Genomic DNA, 21,998 nt, shown 5'->3' with positions numbered 1-21,998 from the left:
CAGGATGAAAATTTCCCCAAATCTTACAGAAGAAATAATCAGTACCATATTTTTTCTCCTCAGAGTCATCCGCTGAGATATCCTCAGTAAAGGGCAGCCATGGCCTCTGGCGATGCTGAGATGGCTGTTTTTGGGGAGGCAGCTCCTTACCTCCGAAAATCGGAGAAGGAGAGAATTGCAGCCCAGAACAAACCTTTTGATGCCAAGTCATCAGTCTTTGTGGTTCATCCCAAAGAATCCTTTGTGAAAGGGACAATCACGAGCAGGGAATCGGGAAAAGTCACTGTCAAGACTGAAGGGGGAGAGGTGAGTCAAAAACAAGGTTCAAAAACAACATTTGCTTCCCTCGCTGGGTTCTTAGCTGACATACATACATCTCTCTATTCTGTGGCAGACCCTGACCGTGAAGGATGACCAGATCTTCTCCATGAACCCTCCCAAGTATGACAAAATCGAGGACATGGCCATGATGACCCACCTGCACGAACCCGCTGTGCTGTACAACCTCAAAGAGCGTTACGCAGCCTGGATGATCTACGTAAGTGGCAGCAGCAGCTTCCTCTGGGCAGCCTCAGGAGCTGCTGGGCCAGGCTCAGGGCAAGGCAACGTGCTGTGTCCCTTCCTTGCAGACCTACTCGGGTCTCTTCTGCGTCACTGTCAACCCCTACAAGTGGCTGCCGGTGTACAACCCCGAGGTGGTGTTGGCCTACCGAGGCAAGAAGCGCCAGGAGGCCCCTCCACACATCTTCTCCATCTCTGACAACGCCTATCAGTTCATGCTGACTGGTGAGTGTTTGGCCTCCCTCACAGCAATCTAATCAATAAAGGGCTGCTGATCTCACTGGAGCATGTGAGAAGCCAGCTGGAGCCACCAAGAAGCATGACTGTGAACTTGGTCCATTTATGTAGTAGACAATTTCAAGTGAAACTGACCTAGGAGCATTCATGAACTTATCATGGTGAATTATTTATATTTAATTGTACAAAATTCTACACTCTCCTACTGCTGAAATAGTACTTGGCTCAGTTTCTACATTTTTTCACTGATAAGAAAGAAAAAGTTATTTTTTCTTGTATTTGAACTTGGGTTGGTACTTTGGTTTCATTTCTTGAGGAAAATTATGTGAAGGGAAAATGATACACAGCTTGTCTCAGGTCCAGATGTCTCTGACTGTTCAATGTATCCATTTGGGCTTATGCTTAATACTACTAGGACATAGAAGGGAATTGGGTAGTCTTGGACTTTTTGAAGAATCTCCAACTTTGGTTTGCAGTTTTACTTCTCATTCAGCTTAGCTTTACCCAGATCAGCTGCTAACACATCTGTCATTGTTCTGCTTTCACAGATCGGGAGAACCAGTCCATCCTGATCACGTAGGTACCCCCCCTGCGCGGGTCCCTGCAGGGCTGCCCGGTGCCAGGGCCCCTCCTGCCTGACCACGCACCCTCTGCTTCTCTCTTGGCTTTGGCAGCGGAGAATCCGGGGCTGGGAAGACTGTGAACACCAAGCGTGTCATCCAGTACTTTGCAACAATTGCAGCCAGTGGAGAGAAGAAGAAAGAGGAGAAGTCATCAGGCAAAATGCAGGTGAGTCAGGAAGGACAGACTGAATGCTTGGCCTGCCACTATCCTGTCAACCCAACACAGTCACTGAATAATGATGTCCCTGCAGGGAACGCTTGAGGATCAAATCATCAGCGCCAACCCACTGCTGGAGGCCTTTGGAAACGCCAAGACCGTGAGGAACGACAACTCCTCACGCTTTGTGAGTTCTTGCTTTGCATAAGATCTCCCCCTGCTCATGGCAACACACTTGATGCCTGAAGGGTTCTTCATGCAAAGGAGACATCAGCAGAACACATCCAGGCTGACCTGCTGCTGCTTCTGCTTCACAGGGCAAATTCATCAGAATCCACTTTGGTGCCACAGGCAAACTGGCTTCTGCTGACATTGAAACTTGTAAGAAGTTCTCCTGGACTGCTCCCATCCCTTCCCAAATTCCCATCTCCATGTACATTCCCACAAGTGCCTAACTCATTCTACCATCCTTGCCAGATCTGCTGGAGAAGTCCAGAGTCACTTTCCAGCTCAAGGCGGAAAGGAGCTACCACATCTTTTATCAGATCATGTCCAACAAGAAGCCAGAGCTAATTGGTAGGAGACATCCCTGAGCTTTTGAGAGGAAAATCTCTGAACAACATTCAACTCTTTTACAAGATTAATTAAATTTAACCCACAAACACATTTGTTTTCAGAAATGCTCCTCATCACCACCAACCCATTTGACTTCCCTTTTGTGAGTCAAGGTGAGATCACTGTCCCCAGCATTGATGACAAGGAGGAGTTGATGGCAACAGATGTAAGTAATGTACAAGAGGCCAAGGTCAAGAGACACAGGTCATGCAGCAGATAACGTGCAAATATTTCACTTTGTTCATTGTATTACCAGAGTGCCATTGACATCTTGGGCTTCACTGCTGATGAAAAGACAGCCATCTACAAGCTGACAGGGGCTGTCATGCACTATGGGAACCTGAAATTCAAGCAGAAACCAAGAGAGGAGCAAGCAGAGCCTGAAGGCACTGAAGGTATTATCAAACTCAATAATTAACCCTCTGTAAGCCACTACATATGTTGAAGACAGCAAAAGTTTTTCACTGTTAGACTTCAGATTCCAAAGAAAACAATCATCCAGGAAAAAACAGCTGTCCCTTGTCCTTAGTACATGAAATGCTCTGATTTAAGGACTTACATAACTTATGCTATGAACAATTAATACTTTAAATTGGTCTTCATACTCTTTCAAGAACTAAGGCATTATGGATGTTCCTTTAGTCATACTTTTGCTGGAATATGGCTTGGAATTGTGAAACAGCCCAGTGATTCAGTTCTAACACGACAGGGAACCATATTCCCATGCACCTTCACCTATGAGGTGCTCAGGGAAGTCAGCTGTGAGAGGAGTTATTTAGTTCCTTTCCTTTGTTGGCGCAGGGCCTACAACCTGTCTTCAGTTCTGTGAGCAATGCCTCCTCTTGTTAAAGGACAAGGCAGGTGGGGAGCACCCAATAAGTTTTATTGAATATCAGAAACAAAAGCTCAGAAAAGGCTGTAGGATGTGGGTTTGAAGGAGAATAGAGATATTATCTCTGCATTTCACTCTAATTATTTTCTGGTTTTGATCACCTGAATGTAGATCAGTACCTGACTGTTATCACTGCAGCTCCTGAGCTGCGTGTGTACTGCACTCAGACTAGCAAGCTTCAGTTTTCAGTTTTGTGCCAGGAGATTTTTGAAAACTTCATTACTTTCTGCGTGTTGCAGTGAAAAATTTCAAACTGATTATTTTTAGAAAAGCTCAATGTGCATAATGGCAAGTGTGATGTTACAAAGATTCCCTCTACAAGAGTCTATCAAAAGTTTTCAAACACTAGAAATATGAACCATTCAGCCTTTAGGGAATGCTCTAGGATTCAAAGCCGGCTGGACATAAAATTCTTCCTTTTTCCTCTGGCTTTTCAGTTGCTGACAAGGCTGCCTACCTGATGGGTCTGAACTCAGCTGACATGCTGAAGGCCCTCTGCTACCCCCGAGTCAAGGTGGGCAATGAATACGTGACCAAGGGCCAAACAGCACAGCAGGTAAGAGACATGCTGCAAACTGTAACCATGTGTAGAATGAATATCCTTTTGATTCTCCTGTGCCTTGTATTGTAACTCCACGTATTTTTCCCTGTAGGTGCACAATGCTGTGGGTGCCTTGGCAAAGGCGCTTTATGAGAGAATGTTCCTGTGGATGGTTGTTCGCATCAATGAACAGCTGGACACGAAGCAGCCCAGGCAGTACTTCATTGGTGTGCTGGACATTGCTGGCTTTGAGATCTTTGATGTAAGTAAGATTTGGTAAGAGCTATTTGGAACTGACAACTGAATGTTACGATCAATTTGAGAGACATTTTTAAAGAGAACATAATATCATCACATGATTATAGCTATTTGTCTTTTTTAAGTAAAAAAAGGGCCTTTCAAAGGACTTGTGCTATTTAAAGATGTGCAAAATCAAAGGTTCAAAATGGTCCAATCAAAAAAGTTCATTGTTTATATGATCAGACCCAAGACAGTATAAAGACATGTAATCGCAATAGTCCTAAGCTTGGGTTCTTTCTCCCAGTAACATGGTCTCATTTTAAACAGGATGTATAATTTATCTTTAAACAAGATGTATAATTTATCTTTAAATTTTGTGAATGAAAACAATTTCCTTGTGGACAATTATTTTGAGCCTTTTCTCTTTTTCATAATGTCATAAAACAGACTGAAGAAATGCATGGGAAGTCAAGTTAACTGCATTCCTTATTTTTAAAAGAGGAGGTCTTGCAATTATTCCTGCATCTTCAAATATGCATCTTTTTAATTTTATTGCCAGTTCAATAGCTTTGAACAGCTGTGCATCAACTTCACCAATGAGAAACTGCAACAGTTCTTCAACCACCACATGTTCGTGCTGGAGCAGGAGGAGTACAAGAAGGAGGGCATTGAATGGACATTCATTGATTTTGGGATGGACCTGGCTGCCTGCATTGAGCTCATTGAGAAGGTATCCTTCCTTTCAAATCAGTTCCATGCATGGAATCTCTTGGTCTCATTTTCCAAAGGGATCTTCTATGTTCATGTTTCCCTTGTGCTGGGTAGCCAAGAGCTGGAACAGCACTCCAGATGTTTCTTCTCAGAGCTGAGTAGAGGGGAAGGATTAACTCCCTTCAGCTGTGAGCAGCACGGTGTGGCTGAGGATGAGTTGGTGCCTTTGCTGCAATGGCTCACGTTCAACTTGTCCGACACATCTGTGTATGCTCGGATTTTACAGGGCACATTGTCAACAGAAACAAAATTAATTTCTATTTCTTTTATGAGTAATTTTGTGTTCAAAAATGTAAGTATCAGTGTGATCAATACCACTTTCTAGAAGAAAATGGAATTAAATAATAATATTTTCTTATGTGTATCTCAGTCTATGTTCCATTACTGTGCCTAGGTGAAGATCATTATTGCCTTGAAAGATAAATTACAATTGGTTTCTTCTTGTGATTTCTCCCAGCCCATGGGCATCTTCTCCATCCTGGAAGAGGAGTGCATGTTCCCCAAGGCAACTGACACCTCTTTCAAGAACAAACTCTATGACCAGCACCTGGGCAAGTCCAGCAACTTCCAGAAGCCAAAACCTACCAAAGGCAAGGTTGAGGCCCATTTCTCCCTGGTGCACTATGCTGGCACAGTGGACTACAACATCACTGGGTGGCTGGAGAAGAACAAGGACCCTCTGAATGAAACTGTCATTGGGCTGTACCAGAAATCATCTGTGAAGACCCTGGCTTTACTCTTTGCCAACTATGGTGGAGCAGATGCAGGTTGGTTCTTTGAATTCCATGTTTTCGCTGATTTACAGTTTGCCAAAAGAAATAAAAAAAAGTCCAAAACAAATTCTAAAATCTGTTTTATTTTCAATTTAGCTGAAGCTAGTGGTGGTGGTGGTGGCAAGAAGGGAGGCAAGAAGAAGGGTTCTTCCTTCCAGACTGTCTCAGCTCTTTTTCGGGTACAGTAAAGAATTCATTATTTCCTCCTAAGTCAAGGAGTAAACCCACCAATTACTACAGCTAAGTCTTGTTTTGATTTGTTTCTGTTAAAAGATTCTGAAGTTCTTGGGCTCCATTCTGCTAGGAATAAATCCAGTCAATCTACTCATACTTCATTTCACTGAATGCACAGTTTTTCCATTTGTTTAAGGTTGGGATTCATCTCAGCACACCCTACAAGACAAATGTATAATCTAGACATTTAAAACTCAGCTTGTTGGTTTTGTCCCTTTTGCTTTCATTAGGGAAAACACAAAGGTTCTATGTAGTGTGCTCCATATGACCCTGCCTAAATACCTACTGAAGAATTCTTCACACTGTCTTTTAGGGGTACTGCTTTATCTCTCTGGGTATATCCAAAAGAAAATGGATATCTTTTCAAATGAAGGCATTCCACTAGAGTCAGTGAAATGTATTAAAATAGTATATTTAAGAGTACAGTTTTTCCTAAACATTACTCAGATTACTAAGTTAATTATAGCAAATATCTGTGGAAAGTCAGAAAAACTGGTACAGAGAGCTTGAGTTCAGGGTTCTGCTGATTTTCGTATAGTATCTCATTTAGGAGGACTTGATGCTTACAGCAGAAATGACATTTGCTAATATCAGCTTTTCTTAATGACTCTCCCAGGAGAATTTAAACAAGCTGATGACCAACCTGAGAAGCACCCACCCCCATTTTGTACGGTGCATCATTCCAAATGAAACTAAAACACCTGGTAAGAGACTTACATGTACATTGAAGGTTTTCAGTGTAGTGGAGCTCTTCCTCACTGTATTACAGAACATGGCATGTATTTGTGCTCTGCATTGCCAGGTGCCATGGAGCACGAGCTGGTGCTGCACCAGCTGCGCTGTAACGGCGTGCTGGAAGGGATCAGGATCTGCAGGAAAGGGTTTCCCAACAGAGTCCTGTATGCAGATTTTAAACAGAGGTCAGACTTCATTCTCTTACTGGATCACCTTACCCATCTTAGCTTTTGAAATCTAACCTTCCCCTCCTGTGCCTAAAGTCTTCTCTAAAGTTTCAGTTTAACAAGTGCTGTTTATTCTCAGCAGTTCTTGAGACTCTTTCTTGCCATGTACCTGCCAGATGGTCTCAACAACAGACCTCTTCATGTTCACAGAATCACTTAGGTTGGAAAAGACCCTTAATATTCTGGAGTTCAAAGCAAGTCCTTCCATTTTCTTTCTCAGATACAAAGTATTAAATGCCAGTGCTATCCCAGAGGGACAGTTCATTGACAGCAAGAAGGCATGTGAGAAACTTCTTGGATCGATTGACATAGACCATACTCAATACAAATTTGGTCACACTAAGGTAAAAGATTGTTTGCTTCAAGTGCTACGTGGTTTTGGTTAGCATGGTTTAATACTGACACTCAGATACTCCAGAGAGCACATGAAATGATCCAATAGGGTATAAGAAATACTGTAAAATAAATCAACCAGATTCTTGATTACTCAACACTGAATGAACTGAAATTCATGGTATTAGGATGACTTTAATTAAGGGTTAATCAAGTTCCTATTTAAGACAAAGTTGTTGAATAAAAGAATCATGGGTGAATAAAAATCAAAGAAAAATGTCTGGGTATTATAGATCCTCAACTGCAAGTACCCAGAAGCCTGTTATAAAACAGTGTCTGCCACCACATATATTCTTTGTGGTTTTGCTTTTAACTTCCATAGAGTATGTCATGAGGGCAGGGTATCAGGCTACTGACACTGCATCTGTTTTCTTGTTCTCACCTAAGGTGTTCTTCAAAGCTGGGCTGGTAGGCCTTTTGGAAGAGATGAGGGATGAGAAGCTGGCACAGCTCATCACCCGCACCCAGGCCAGGTGCAGGGGCTTCCTGGCGAGGACGGAGTACCAGAAAATGGTGGAGAGAAGGTAGACTTTAGATCAGGGTCACTGTACTTGGCTTATTGTGTCATCATGGTGTAAATATTGAATATTAATTTGACTTATCTTTCAGGGAATCCATCTTCTGCATCCAGTACAACATTCGTGCATTCATGAATGTCAAACACTGGCCATGGATGAAGCTGTTCTTCAAGATCAAGCCATTGCTGAAGAGTGCAGAGTCTGAGAAGGAGATGGCCAACATGAAACAAGAATTTGAGAAAACCAAGGAGGAGCTTGCAAAGTCTGAGGCAAAGCGGAAGGAGCTGGAAGAGAAAATGGTGAAACTGGTGCAGGAGAAAAATGACCTGCAGCTCCAGGTTCAGTCTGTGAGTACCACCAGCACGCATTCTCCTAATTCTACTGTGACTATCAGGTTGCTATTTATAAATACATTATCAAACCAAATAGAAACTTTGATTTAGTTCAGTTCAATTGTTCTTTTAGCGGTGCTCTAAAAGGTATAACTAGCTTCTATAAGGACTGTGAGGTATCTGCAGTCAAAATATTACTTAGGTGACACTTTTCTACAGTGTATGCTGAGATATTCTTATATCTTTTTCTTATCATGCACTTTGATCCTATGTTTGATATTATGAGATAATATTGGACTCTATGCCTTGCACAAATACATAAATACTCATAGCTTCAGGTAGATTAAAAAAGAATTTACTTGGTTTTAGCTTTTAAACCTGGTTGTTTCAAAACCCACAATATAAAAATCAATTTTATATTAAATGTCATTCTGTTGGAACGTGAATCAAATTTTAAACTACAAAACTACTATCCAAGACCATGAACTATGAAGATTAAGTATCTCAATATTCCCCAAAAAACCATATACCTAAAAATGGCATCTCCCTAACAGGAAGCAGACGCTTTGGCTGATGCTGAGGAAAGGTGCGACCAGCTCATCAAAACCAAAATCCAGCTGGAAGCCAAAGTCAAGGAGGTGACTGAAAGGGCAGAGGATGAAGAGGAAATCAATGCTGAGCTGACAGCCAAGAAGAGGAAGCTGGAGGATGAATGTTCAGAGTTGAAGAAAGATATTGATGACCTTGAGCTAACACTGGCCAAGGTGGAGAAGGAAAAACATGCCACCGAAAACAAGGTATGAGGTAGAACCTGTCACTCGCACTCTGGAAAAATTTGTCCTGTTAGAAAGTTTTAAGCACCATTTTCTGTCTGTGCTTGCTCCTTTTCTTCTCAAAGGTAAAAAACCTGACTGAGGAGATGGCAGCTTTGGATGAGACCATTGTGAAGCTGACAAAAGAGAAGAAAGCCCTCCAAGAGGCACATCAGCAGACCCTGGATGACCTGCAGGCAGAGGAAGACAAAGTCAATACTCTGACCAAAGCCAAGATCAAGCTGGAACAGCAAGTGGATGATGTAAGCATAAGATACAAAGCAGGAACAGGACAGGTATGGAGTCCAAGCTGTCTGGCAGAGCCCTGATGGTCTTGTTGTGTTTAGCTGGAAGGGTCCCTGGAGCAAGAGAAGAAACTGCGCATGGACCTGGAGAGAGCAAAGAGGAAACTGGAAGGAGACCTGAAGCTGGCCCAGGACAGCATCATGGATTTGGAGAATGATAAGCAGCAGCTGGATGAGAAACTGAAGAAGTAAGTGTGGCTCTGGGGCCCATGAGTGCTGGGCTGCAGCACTTGTCTAGTTTCTTGGAGCTCTAACACGGTTCACTTGTCCCAAAGGAAAGACTTTGAAATCAGCCAGATCCAGAGCAAGATCGAGGATGAGCAACTTCTAGGCATACAATTTCAGAAGAAGATCAAGGAGCTGCAGGCAAGTCTCTGTGCCTTGCCCTGCCTTGCTCAGGCTCAGCTCAGGCAGGAGGAGGGCACAGCTGTGAAGGGTCCCTGCTGTTCTGCAGGCCCGCATTGAGGAGCTGGAGGAGGAAATTGAGGCAGAGCGAACCTCTCGCGCTAAAGCGGAGAAGCATCGTGCTGACCTGTCCAGGGAGCTGGAGGAGATCAGCGAGCGCCTGGAAGAAGCAGGAGGGGCCACAGCAGCTCAGGTGGAGATGAACAAGAAGCGTGAGGCAGAGTTCCAGAAGATGCGCCGTGACCTGGAAGAGGCCACGCTGCAGCACGAAGCCACGGCTGCCGCCCTGCGCAAGAAGCACGCGGACAGCACAGCTGAGCTGGGCGAGCAGATCGACAACCTGCAACGCGTGAAGCAGAAGCTGGAGAAGGAGAAGAGTGAGATGAAGATGGAGATTGATGACTTGGCCAGCAACATAGAGTCTGTGTCTAAAGCCAAGGTACACAATTATGTTTATTAGGAATTTGATGTGGTATTTTTTCTTTAATCATATATGACTTAATTTTTATCAGGTTGTTATGTAAATGGTTTCTCCAAATCTCATGTAGAAGTGTGGGTGCATGAATAGTCCCAAGATGTCAACTGCATCTTCTGGACATATTTTCCTGCTAAAAGAAGGCAGGATCAAGGTATTTACTCTTTTTTTTTAATGTACAATTGATATCTAGGCAAATCTGGAGAAGATGTGCCGCACTCTGGAAGACCAGCTGAGCGAGTATAAAACAAAGGAGGAGCAGAATCAGCGCATGATTAGTGATCTTAGTGCTCAAAGAGCTCGTCTGCAGACAGAATCTGGTACAGCCCTTCTGTCTGTAATTTGGAAATGGAGAACCCCATAAATTGCTCTCTTGGCTCTTAAAATTTTGTCTCAATTGCAAACTTTTTCAGGTGAATATGGACGCCAGGTGGAAGAAAAAGATGCTTTAATTTCTCAGCTGTCTAGAGGAAAACAGGCTTTCACCCAGCAGATTGAAGAACTGAAGCGGCAGCTAGAGGAGGAGGTCAAGGTGAAGATATTCACATTACATATGAAATAAATATTTGACATAATATTGGTTTTTGGGAAATGTTCAAAGCTTCCAAATGTGATTCAATTAAAAGTTCAAACCGTTCCTTTAGAAGATGCAATCCAGGCCCTTGCAGTGCAGGCCTCCCATGTTTTTATGAGGCAGTCAGTTAATCTCTATCTCTTTGGGACCTTTATCAGTGTATAAGTACCAGTGAGAGAAATTTCCCAGGAAACACCTACTCCTCATCGCCATATTTTTACCACCAGGCCAAGAACGCCCTGGCCCACGCCCTGCAGTCCGCTCGCCACGACTGTGACTTGCTCCGGGAACAATATGAGGAGGAGCAGGAGGCCAAGGGGGAGCTGCAGCGAGCCCTGTCCAAGGCCAACAGTGAAGTGGCCCAGTGGAGAACCAAATACGAGACGGACGCGATTCAGCGCACGGAGGAGCTCGAGGAGGCCAAGTATGTGAGCTTATTGTGGAAGGTCGGCATAAGCCAATAAGGGAAGCTTTAAGACATCACTGAGATTTCCAAAGGCAAAAGTTTGGTAGAAGGTTGAGGAGTTATATGAAAGGGAAACATACAAGGAAAACAGGCTATATGACAAAGAATGCAGGAGAAAGGACATGTATGGGATTCTGCAAAGTGCAGAGGGATATCAAGACTGCAGAAAAGCTGTGGTTGCCCTATCCATTGAAGTGTTCAAGGCCAGGCTGGACAGGACTTGGAGCAAACTGGTCTATTGGAAGGTGTCCCTGCCCAAGGCATGGAATTAATGGATTTTTGATGTCCCGTCCAATATAACACAATCAATTCTATGGCTCTATGACTCTATGAAGACTTTGGGGAAATGAAATAGGAAAAAATGACTGGTAGGGATAGGCTCTGGACCACGTGCATTAGGGACAAATACTAAGTGTCTTAGTGCCCAGGTGAGTATGATAATCAATATCTACCAACATTTCCAGTTAAGAACTGTGCTTACTACTTCGCAGGAAGAAGCTTGCCCAGCGCCTGCAGGATGCAGAGGAGCATGTTGAGGCTGTCAATGCCAAATGTGCCTCCCTGGAAAAGACAAAGCAGCGGCTGCAGAATGAAGTGGAGGACCTGATGATTGATGTGGAGAGATCCAATGCTGCCTGTGCTGCTCTGGATAAGAAGCAGAAGAACTTTGACAAGGTCTTTTGGCCTCCAGCACCAGCACTCCTGGCCAGAGCAGGGCCCCGTGATGGCCACAGCCCTACTCACCCCCCATTTCTCTTCAGATCCTGGCAGAATGGAAGCAGAAGTATGAGGAAACGCAGGCTGAGCTGGAGGCCTCGCAGAAGGAGTCGCGCTCTCTGAGCACGGAGCTGTTCAAGATGAAGAATGCCTATGAGGAGTCCTTGGACCACCTGGAAACAATGAAGCGGGAGAACAAGAACCTGCAGCGTAAGTCCCTGGCCCTCTGCTCCTCCCTGGCCTTTCTCACTATCACCCATTCCCACCATTGTTCATGGCTCTGTGCCTGCAGGTCTGCAGAGATGCCTGTCCCCTTGGTGGGACAGGGCCCTTCCCATTCTGCTCTGTGCCTGACCATGCCATTGATCTTTGTTCCCACAGAGGAGATTTCCGACCTCACGGAGCAGATTGCGGAGCAAGGAAAGGCAATTCATGAGCTGGAGAAAGTGAAGAAGCAGATTGAGCAGGAGAAATCTGAAATCCAGGCTGCACTGGAGGAAGCTGAGGTACATGACCATAGTCATTGGTGTCTTCATTAAACAAATGAGGAAATAGGGTGGAAAGGGCCTGGGTTGTCCTCTCTTCTGGCTGGGGAGTGCAGACAGCTGAGATCTCTGGAAATTTTTTGTCATTCCTTAAAATGAAGCAGTAGGTTTATTGATGTTATCAATGTTTGTGTCCTCTTTTCTAGGCCTCCCTGGAACATGAGGAGGGGAAGATCCTGCGCCTGCAGCTTGAGCTCAACCAGGTGAAGGCTGAGATTGACAGGAAGATAGCAGAGAAGGACGAGGAGATTGACCAGCTGAAGAGAAACCACCTGCGAGTTGTGGAGTCCTTGCAGAGCAGCTTGGACGCTGAGATCAGGAGCAGGAATGAAGCCCTGAGACTGAAGAAGAAGATGGAGGGAGACCTGAATGAAATGGAGATCCAACTGAGTCATGCTAACCGTGTGGCTGCAGAGGCACAGAAGAATCTGAGAAATACACAGGGAGTGCTCAAGGTTCATTCAGCAAAGCTACAGAAAGATAAAAATGAGATGCCTAATATTATTGCCACTCAAGTGCACACTTACACATTGTAATTTCTTTTCTCTTTCTTTCCAGGACACACAGATCCATCTGGATGATGCTCTCAGGACACAGGATGACCTGAAGGAGCAGGTGGCCATGGTGGAGCGCAGAGCAAACTTGCTGCAGGCTGAAATTGAGGAGCTCCGGGCAGCCCTGGAGCAGACAGAGCGGTCGAGGAAATTGGCTGAGCAGGAGCTTCTGGATGCCACAGAACGTGTGCAGCTCCTGCACACCCAGGTCAGGGAACAAAGAGCTGTGTTGACATTGACCAAACACAGAGGGCTAGAATTTACCAGAGAACCAGCAGTACTAGAAAGTCCTTACAGCTCCTCTCCCCAAGGAGAGGCATGTTTTACATCTCTTTGCCAAGCCCACGCCTCATATTTTGTAAACAACCATTGTAACAATAATTCCAGAGTAAGAATTGGAATCTGGAAGGGAAAAGTGTTTGTTCAGGAGAAAGTTCATTATGGCAGGTTTTAGAATTCAACTCCTGCCATGTTCTTCCCATTGCACAGAACACCAGCCTGATCAACACCAAGAAGAAGCTGGAAACAGACATTGCCCAGATCCAGGGTGAAATGGAGGATACCATCCAGGAAGCCCGCAATGCTGAGGAGAAGGCCAAGAAGGCCATCACAGATGTGAGTTGGGCACTCCTGGCATTGCTGATGATTAATGTACTCTCCCAAAAATATCTCCCGTCCCAAAATGTCTTTGACCTTTTGCTCTGATCAGGCGGCCATGATGGCAGAAGAGCTGAAGAAGGAGCAGGACACCAGTGCCCACCTGGAGAGGATGAAGAAGAACCTGGACCAGACAGTGAAGGACCTGCAGCTTCGTCTGGATGAGGCCGAGCAGCTGGCACTGAAGGGAGGGAAGAAGCAGATCCAGAAGCTGGAGGCCAGGGTGTGTAGGGCTGGGGCTGTGCCTGAGTGAGTGTGTCCCTCCTTGGAGAGACATTGGCAGGGCAGCTGCAGGGCTGGGCTTGTCCTTGCAGGTGCGGGAGCTGGAAGGGGAGGTTGATGCTGAGCAGAAGCGCAGCGCTGAAGCCGTGAAGGGCGTGCGCAAGTACGAGCGCAGGGTGAAGGAACTCACCTACCAGGTAAGGCAGGAGCTCTCCTGCTCTCACAGGGCTTTCTCACAGTGAGTTACATTTTGCACAATCCATCCCCAAGGGGAATGGTTAACCTCACGTGATGCAGAACCAAGAATTGACTCTCTAATCTGTTTACCAACTGCTTTAGTCTGAGGAAGACAGGAAGAATATTCTGAGGCTGCAGGATCTGGTGGACAAGCTGCAAATGAAAGTGAAATCTTACAAGAGACAATCTGAGGAGGCTGTAAGTATCTCTCTGAGTGCTTGGCAAGAATCACTTTCCCAGAAGGTAGTTTGGCCATTGAGTAGACAGATAAAAGAAATTTAGAAGATGCCAATGGAGATGCTCATCAATTTCACATGCTTTCAAATTCTCTGAAAGGCTCACAAAGTAGACTCGCCTTTGAGAATGAAATCAATGAGCCTTTAAGAAGACTTCTGAGGAGGGCAAATGCACATAGCATTTTTTGCATTAGAAGCACAAAACAACCTGTAAGGATTTTTATGAATTATATCAGCAGTACAATATATAAAGAAATTTTGGAAATATTTTATTTTTAGTATTTTTGATAGCAGAAAGGAAAGGTGTTGGCAGTACCACCCCAAACCACTTTGCATTCTGCTTTTAGAATATTGCAAAGAACCTTTGCTTGTTTCTGGGCATGCAACATTCAGGGATGGACTGAGGATCCTACAGCCCCTGAATTTATGATTGTCTGAGCACGGCTTCTTCTTTGTGGAAACAGTCCTGCACAGAATAGGGCTTCTGAGTTAGTTAAGGGGATATGTGAGAATGACCCTGAGATCTCATCAATCTCATTGTGAGACTTTGTAGAAGCAGTAGTGAGTGGACTTTGGAGGTTTGTGATTTTGCCAGGCCAAGGCCCAGAAGGAATGAAAACCCCAAACTTCTCACTAACAACTCCTTCTCCCTCTCAGGAGCAGCTGTCCAATGTGAACCTGTCCAAGTTCCGCAAGATCCAGCACGAGCTGGAGGAGGCCGAGGAGCGGGCTGACATTGCAGAATCACAGGTCAACAAGCTCCGAGCCAAGAGCCGCGAGTTCCATAGGAGGATAGAAGAGGAAGAGTGAGCATGTCACCAGGCAGCAAAGTGACCTGAGGGCTGCACAAAATGTGAACCTCTTGGTCACTTTTCTTCTGCCATGAGCCTTAGTACCCACATCAGTGTCTAGTGAATAAAATTATAGTAGATTCTTCTGCATACACACTATCATCAGTGGTTTTGTTCTTCTTTGGGTTATGTTCTTCTTTGGGTTTTGTTCTTCTTTGGGTTTTGTCTTCCTCGGGCAATTGCATTGCAGAAGACGTTTCCTTACTTCTCCTCTCTGGGACAAGGGAGAAGCAGGGGTCAGTGCTGGATTGAGGATCTGCAAACTTAGAGACTGGCCACTGCTGAAAAATCCAGCCTGTGCTCTCTCCTGTCTCCAGCAGCTCCTTGTCCAGCTTCTGCCTTCACATCCTCCTAATGCATCTCCCATTGTCCTTTCAGCACAGCTCCTTTCCCATGTGATAATCAAGAGAGGGTGATCCTTTTGCTTTTTCTTTTCCTACTCTTGTTTGTGATGCTGGCCCTCATAAACCCTAAGCACTGGTTTAGGTTTTGTTAGGTTTTGTTTTTCAACAATCTCAACACTGAAGGGAAGTTGAAACTGACCACTCTGATATTTTTTTGTTAAACCCATGACAGCAATATCCCAAGGGCTCTCACCTTACCTGTCTCCCAAGTGCAGCCTCAGCAGCTCTTGCTGGAAAGTCCAGCCTGATTCCAGTGTCACTAAAATGCACTGACGACCAGAACCTGTCAGTATTGTCTATGGAGAGAAATGGGAGATTGTTCTTTAGGAGCAGAACTCAGGTTTCAACCCCAGACCTTCAGAAAGCCACCCAAGGCCCTGCAGAGATGCCAGACTAGTACTTCCTTCTCATGACACTGTACAACTTTTCCCCAGGGCTCCTTGGCAGAATCCTAAACTTTTTCCTCCCTCCTGGCATGAACTTTTGCGTGCCCAACCTCACCTAGAGGCTGCCTGCTCCTCTTGGGAGCAGTCCCACCTGAGGGCATTTCCAAAGCTTCAGGTAGGTCTGCATAGAGTCTAGAGGGCACATAAAATCTGTGAGTATGTCTTGACTGTAATTGCTGGTACAAGCATTAACCTCAGAGACTCAGGGACAGGAGCACGCCCTGAGGCAGGGCCTCCCCTGAGCACAGCTGGGCACTGATGATGGCACTGAGGGCTGGCCCTGCCCCCCAGCAAACTCACAGCTCCCTCTGCCCTCAGCTCCTGCACTCCCGGGCCACACAAAACTGCCCCTCAGCCTCCACAAGAGCCATTGCTGGAGGAGGGGACAAGGCCCAAAGGAGCTTTGGAGGAGGCCCATGGCAGGAGGATCGGCCCATCACGTGTCTCCTTTCACGCTCAATGTCAAAGCCCAGAATAGCCCCACTCTCCCAAGGCTCCTGTGCGGGGTCGTGCCTGTTTGTGGGGATGATCTGCTTCCACTAATAGAGCCTGAAGACATTCCTGGGCGGGTAGGCTGCCTTGTGTGTGGCACTGCAACGTGCTGCCCTGGAGGAGCTGGACACGTGTGCTGTGTCCCAAGGCAGCAGCTGCTATTCTTGTCCCAGAGAGACTCAGTGCAGCACAGCTCCATTGCCATCTGAAAGGTTAAACACCAGAATGGGGCTCGAGCGTGCTCTCCCTGCTCAGAACCTGAATCCAGAGTGTTCCCCTTTGGAGCCCATGCAAAGGCCCTGTGCCAGCCCAGTGCCAAGGCCATTCCCTGCTGGGATGTGCTGTCCCATGAGCAGCACAGCAGCTGCCCTGGTACTTCCAGACTCAGCCAGGGCTCCTTGGGGTGGATGGGGCTTTGCCTCTCTCATTTTTACCATCAAATAGAAAAGACAGGCTGGGCTGTAGGTCTGAAAGTGCAGCATTTCACAGCTGCCATCCTGGAGTTCCTGGGTGAGGATGAAGGCTGAGGCAGGGCCTGCTCTGAGGTTCGGCTGCCATCCATCTCCCTTTGCTCAAGCTGTGCTTTCCCAGCCCTCATGTAGGGCTGTACTCCAGAGTACGGCCTGAAGTGTCCCAGGAGTATCAGGGCTGCAGGAGAAGCCCTGGCTGGGCTGGTGCCTCTGATATGATGGGTATGGAGACTCAGCCCTGCCTGCACCTTGACTCCTCTGGCCCTCTGGGGAGCTCAGAAAAGCCGTGTCCCAGCCAGGGACAGTCACCATGGGCAATCAAAGGACACTGAGCCCAGGACACCAGGTGGGATTGGTGGCTATGCCATTCCCCTCAGGTCTTGGCTGTTGCTCTGACAGCACAGGTGGCATCGGCTTTCTCCTCAGCTTGGTACTTGTCACCTGACATAAAGTTCCTTTAGGATCCTTGGCAGGAAGCCAACAACATTATTCCTTGTGAGAGGAGCAGGGGGTGCCAGTCCCAGGGCCCCATCAGGCTCCTGTCAGTCACAGGGAGCTCCTGGGCAGCAGCTGACCAGGCCTCTGCACCAGCACCCAGTGCCAGGCGATGGCAGCCTGGAGCCATGGAGGGGACCCTGCTCAGGGCCCTGCTCTACTGCAGACCAGCAGGGAGATCTCACTTTCTATGGGTTGGCCTTGGTCAGTAGAGGATCACAGTAACATCACCTATGTTCAGGGAACACTTATGAGTTCAGCAAATGAACATTTGAGAAATTAATCAGTTAAAATTCCTCCATGAGCTGTTAAGTACTTAGACACTGCATTCTGCTCAGGGATTCCATAAATACAAATTACTGGAGGTAGGAGAGTTCTGTACAAGTGCCATTCTATGCTGATGATCCTTCCTGAGCATCACTTTCAAAGACAGGAAGTTGGGCTACACAAACCTTTGATCTCACAAGGACATCTTATTTTAGGTTATGACAGAGTTTCCTGCAGAGGTTAATACCATGCTCCTTCATTGTTTCCTTTTCCTTCCCCTTCCTACCTGCTCTCATAGTTACTCGCTGCTTCAATTACTTCTTCCTGCCTGCCAGGTTGCCCACCCCACTCACCTGCTGTGTAATTAGAGCTCCTCAGCTGCTTGGCAGGGGATAGAAAGGGCATCCCGAGCATCACCTCCCTGGTTGGGATCTCCTGCCCAGACCTCTTCCGCTGATGTGCCTGTGGAGACAAGAGGAGTGTGAATCGCAGCACACGAGTGGCATGCTCTTGAAACTACCCATCCTCTAATCCCAGATTATGGATTTATTTGCCTCTCATGTTGAGTTATTCAATTTATTTGCCTCTCATGTTCAGCTTAAACTCACTCCAAGACTTCCAAGAATACCACTCTGTGGGAACCTACTTGGAAACAAATTTATAATTAAAACTCCCCCTAGGACAGGTGCATTCTGTTTATTTGACATGTAGTGGATGTAAATCACATTAAGATCTACAAAAGTTAATTTCTGACTAGAGCAGAAGGGACAGCAAGGCCATCACAGCCCCTCCATGGCCAGCCGGTGACATTCAGCTTATCTCCACAGGTTCTCACACTTAGACACAGAAATTTTGAACATTTCTTCACATTTGCCATGGTAGAGAATGGGTGGCCTATTCTTTACCTGCAGCTTTTAAGTCTTACCAGTTATGGTCCTCAGTGGTTCTTCCTCAGAAATCATTTATTGCTTCCAGAAATTGCCTCAGCCTATTTCTTAAGCCACATTTATTAGAAATGTTAGTTCAATGGCAAATTTACTAATCAGATGTCGCATCAAAATTACGGACTGAGCATGTTCTCCTCATAACACTGAGCATCTTTCAACATAACATTGAAAGCATGAACCTTAATGGAGCGACACTGAATTGAAAGCCAATCTTTTATATGGAAAATGTGCTCTTACCCTCTCCAGGGTGTCCAGTCATATCCCAGCAGAAGTACGGGGATGAGCAGTGTTGCTACAGAGCAGTGCTCTGGCATTTCTGCTTGCCTTCTGCTAACATTCCTGGAAGCTCTCATTTTACACAGAGGGCAGCAGAAAAGCTGCTGCAGCAGGGGCTGAGCATTCCCTCTCAGACTGTCCATGACAGGCTGCAGAAAAAACTGACCTCTCTAGGCAGGCCCTACCTTAGTGACAGCAGGGCCAGCAGCAAACAAAAAAAAAAAAATCCTGCAAGGATTTGAGATCCCTTTTTTCCGGCAGTGGGGGGAAATAATGAGCAAGTCAGTCAGACTCCTTGCTACACCATTGCTCTTTCTTGAAGAGTTGTAAGTGATTCTAATCTACATGATTTTTGTATCTGCCACTGTCACTATCTCAGCCTCTGCTGTTTTGAGGCAATGGCGATGTTTTTTACCTCAAAAGTGCTGAATACTGATGCCCTGCTTCTAGAATTCAAATATTGCCACTTATTTTTGTAGGTATAATATTCCTTACAGAGTGTGACAAGAAAAAACATTAGAACAGAAAGTGATATTCTAGCAGCTAGGTCTCACATTGCCATAAATGTTTTTTAAGGCAGAATCAAGGCACTGAACAACATACCTTTTTTTTTTTTCCCTAGAATATAAGGACACTGATACTAAATACTCATTTCCCAATAGAAGTGAATTTAGGCAATCTATACTGAAACGATATCCTTTTCTTGAAAGATTCCTGCAAATCCTAGCTAATAACTAAGGGGAGGACCTGGCAATGACTGTCACTCAGTATTCTGGGCATAATGCCAAACAGTTTAGCAGACACAGGGAAAATAAAAGAGATGAAGGTGGTGTGTCAGTACCCTAAAGAGACTGCAGAAATAAAAGCAGGAAAAGAAATCAAAACAATTGCTCCTCCGCTTGCCCTGTACTCCCCAAAATGTGATGGAGTCATGAGGTCTCCATTCGGGTTGGAAAATACCTCTAAAATCATTATGTTTAACCATTATCCCAGCACTACCAAGTCTACCATTAAACCATGTTCCCACACATCTTTTAAATCTCTCCAGGGATGGGGAGTCCAGCACTGCCCTGGGCAGTCTGTTCCAGGGCTTGACAACCCTTCCAGAGAAGAAGGAGGTGGACTTCCTTAAACATGATGTCACTTCACTCCCTGGAGGAGGACTCAGCAAAGCCAACCACCTGCCCTCTCCAGGGCACCCTAAGCTCTGCCCAGTTATAAAAAGAATTCTTTTATCAGGAAGGAAACACCACAGTAATTATATTTCACTCTGCAACAGAATTGGTGTTTTTTTAAGTTACAGGAGAAAATAAACAATCACCCCAAAGAAAATGAAATGGAGAATGTTTTAATAATTTTGCTAATGGGAGGAATGAAATAAAGTTTTACAAGGAGGAAGCACATGGTGAAGAGCCTTGGTGTCTTACCCAGAGAGCAGCTTGTTGTGTGATAAATTTGGAGCCATTGGAGGGGGAGAATGTGTCTCTATCCCCATTCCAAAACATGCTAAAATTTTCAGGAAGAGTGGGATGCAGTGGGCTTCCAACCAATTCATGAAACCAGAACAGGTGCCCTATTGGGTTTCTCCCATTTTATTGTTGCTTACTGTAAAGTTTAAGGACTGAGACCAAGAAAGCAAAATATTGGTGCTGCCCTCAAAAAGTGAGTTGAGGGAGGCGTGCTGAATTCATTTGTCAATTAAAGCCATCAGCCTTGCTGCACTGTAGTTCTCTTAGTTTCCCCATAAGCCCTATTAATGCCATGGTATTTCATTGGTCACCTGGCAGTCCTGTGATATATTAATGGATTCTTAAGCAGGAGCTTTCACTCTGTTTGGAAGCTTCACAAGTTCATCTATGAGTTCCCCATGATTTTTGGACATCTGTATTTGAGGACTAGAAGGAAAGAAATCTGCCATGAGACTACTAACCTAATGAGAAGGGTCTAAAATCAGCTTCATTATGGGAAGAACACTTAAGCTGAGAAATAACAAGGGAATAACTGCAAGTGCAGGGATTTTACAAGGAAGAAGGGGAATGTGATCAGAATTATGGAGGTAATACAGGACAGTGTGCATCACAGCAGCATAATCATGGGACAGTATGGACTGTGTAGGAAGAATACATAGGGAAAATGAGAAGGTTTTGTGCTTTATGTCAAAGTGCTCCTCTCTTGTGCAGTGCTCCACTGTGGGGCTGCAGACATCCTGTTAGAAACAGGAGGAAAATGAGGGATGTTGTGATAGAGTCTGTTATGGGCCACCTTAAAGAGACAAAGTAGTGAAGGGATTTCCACAACTAGTAGAAACTCAAGTCTCCTCTGCCTTAGGGAGGTTTTCAGCCATGTGGGCATCTGCTGTGAGGGCAACAGCATCAGGCAAGCTCTGACAGAAATTCTTGGGCAGTGCTGATGTCAATAGCCCAACATGAATTCTGGACAGGCAAAACTGAATATTGGAAGCAGGGATGAACTTGTAATAAATATGATCCCAGATGGCACCTCAGACTGCAGCAAACACATGGCTGGATGAAGGATCCAGCAGAAAGCTGGGGAGATAAGCAACTAGAGAATTAGCACTCTAGACTTTGTAAGATTGGAATTTATTGCATTCCAGGAACTGCTAGGTAGCACATACTTTGCAGCACCTGTGGAAGAGAAGAGTGCTCAAGAGAGATGTGCTTTAGAAACACAATCATATTGACTTCTGGAGGCTATTTTAACCCTTCATAGGATGCTACATTACATGTATTGTCCTAGATAATTTCTAAAAAAGCTTTATTTTCAGCTATGTCCACAGCTGTATTTAAACCAGCTAAGTCAACACTGCTTTTCTTTCATACCCTTCTTAGTGATTTCTACAAACACTCACTGGCAATGAGTACTAGAACCCAAAATAACATCTGCCCATAATGTATGGAGCAGTTGTAGTCTCCTATGGGTGTTATATGAGTTGCTTGAGCAGTGTGGTAGCCCCTTCTTTATTTAAAGTAGGTATTTCTGTCCTGAAAGGACAGCTGCTGAGAAATAAGGAGATACTTGGGGAAGAGCCTGAAGCAGGAAACTTGAGGAACCTGAATTCCCTGAACAGCATGAGCATGGAGAAATTTAAACACAGGACTTCAGTGCTGGACATGGCAAGAGCTGGAAGGAATTCAGCTTCCCAGTTTTCATCTTAGTAGATTTTTCTTGATCTTTGCAGCAAGCAATAGAGCAAACCTTGCCATCAAACTTTGTTGTACTTTTGCAAATTTATATTGAACACTCTTTCACTAATGCCTTTGATGGTGGTACTTTAA

The 21,998-nt window shown here is 45.3% G+C and overlaps 1 protein-coding gene and 1 long non-coding RNA gene across 35 annotated transcripts in view; one reads left to right on the top strand and one right to left on the bottom strand.

The window, feature by feature from the left end:
- The window catches only part of LOC141731240 (uncharacterized), a 72,310-nt gene that overhangs the window by 26,061 nt on the left and 24,251 nt on the right, over positions 1 to 21,998 (bottom strand). For 10 of the 34 annotated variants that reach the window (XR_012583223.1, XR_012583227.1, XR_012583229.1 and 7 more), the window contains 5 exons: positions 17,833 to 17,941; positions 15,508 to 15,605; positions 7,382 to 7,801; positions 6,362 to 6,541; positions 194 to 2,533 (listed from right to left, as the gene is read on the bottom strand). This is a non-coding gene — a long non-coding RNA (uncharacterized LOC141731240). The other 24 variants (XR_012583248.1, XR_012583243.1, XR_012583238.1 and 21 more) reach the window with 22 other exon arrangements.
- On the top strand, positions 54 to 15,007 carry LOC102068352 (myosin heavy chain, skeletal muscle, adult-like). The gene is made up of 37 exons (XM_074555202.1): positions 54 to 306; positions 395 to 538; positions 630 to 786; positions 1,347 to 1,374; positions 1,473 to 1,587; positions 1,673 to 1,765; positions 1,896 to 1,959; positions 2,056 to 2,154; positions 2,256 to 2,359; positions 2,450 to 2,588; positions 3,523 to 3,641; positions 3,739 to 3,888; positions 4,426 to 4,596; positions 5,095 to 5,589; positions 6,261 to 6,348; positions 6,447 to 6,564; positions 6,827 to 6,950; positions 7,387 to 7,523; positions 7,609 to 7,864; positions 8,404 to 8,646; positions 8,748 to 8,924; positions 9,009 to 9,154; positions 9,242 to 9,332; positions 9,421 to 9,810; positions 10,040 to 10,166; positions 10,260 to 10,378; positions 10,648 to 10,844; positions 11,378 to 11,561; positions 11,648 to 11,813; positions 11,985 to 12,109; positions 12,295 to 12,603; positions 12,707 to 12,910; positions 13,192 to 13,317; positions 13,412 to 13,582; positions 13,674 to 13,778; positions 13,921 to 14,016; positions 14,712 to 15,007. Exons 1-37 carry the CDS (start codon positions 100 to 102, stop codon positions 14,862 to 14,864), a joined length of 5,937 nt encoding a protein of 1,978 aa, XP_074411303.1. The 5' UTR covers positions 54 to 99; the 3' UTR covers positions 14,865 to 15,007.

Source organism: Zonotrichia albicollis, chromosome 19, assembly GCF_047830755.1.
Source record: "Zonotrichia albicollis isolate bZonAlb1 chromosome 19, bZonAlb1.hap1, whole genome shotgun sequence".
NCBI classification, from domain to species: domain Eukaryota; kingdom Metazoa; phylum Chordata; class Aves; order Passeriformes; family Passerellidae; genus Zonotrichia; species Zonotrichia albicollis.
The sequence above is the reverse complement of the archived record's forward strand: the minus strand, read 5'-3'. Positions and strand labels throughout refer to the sequence as shown.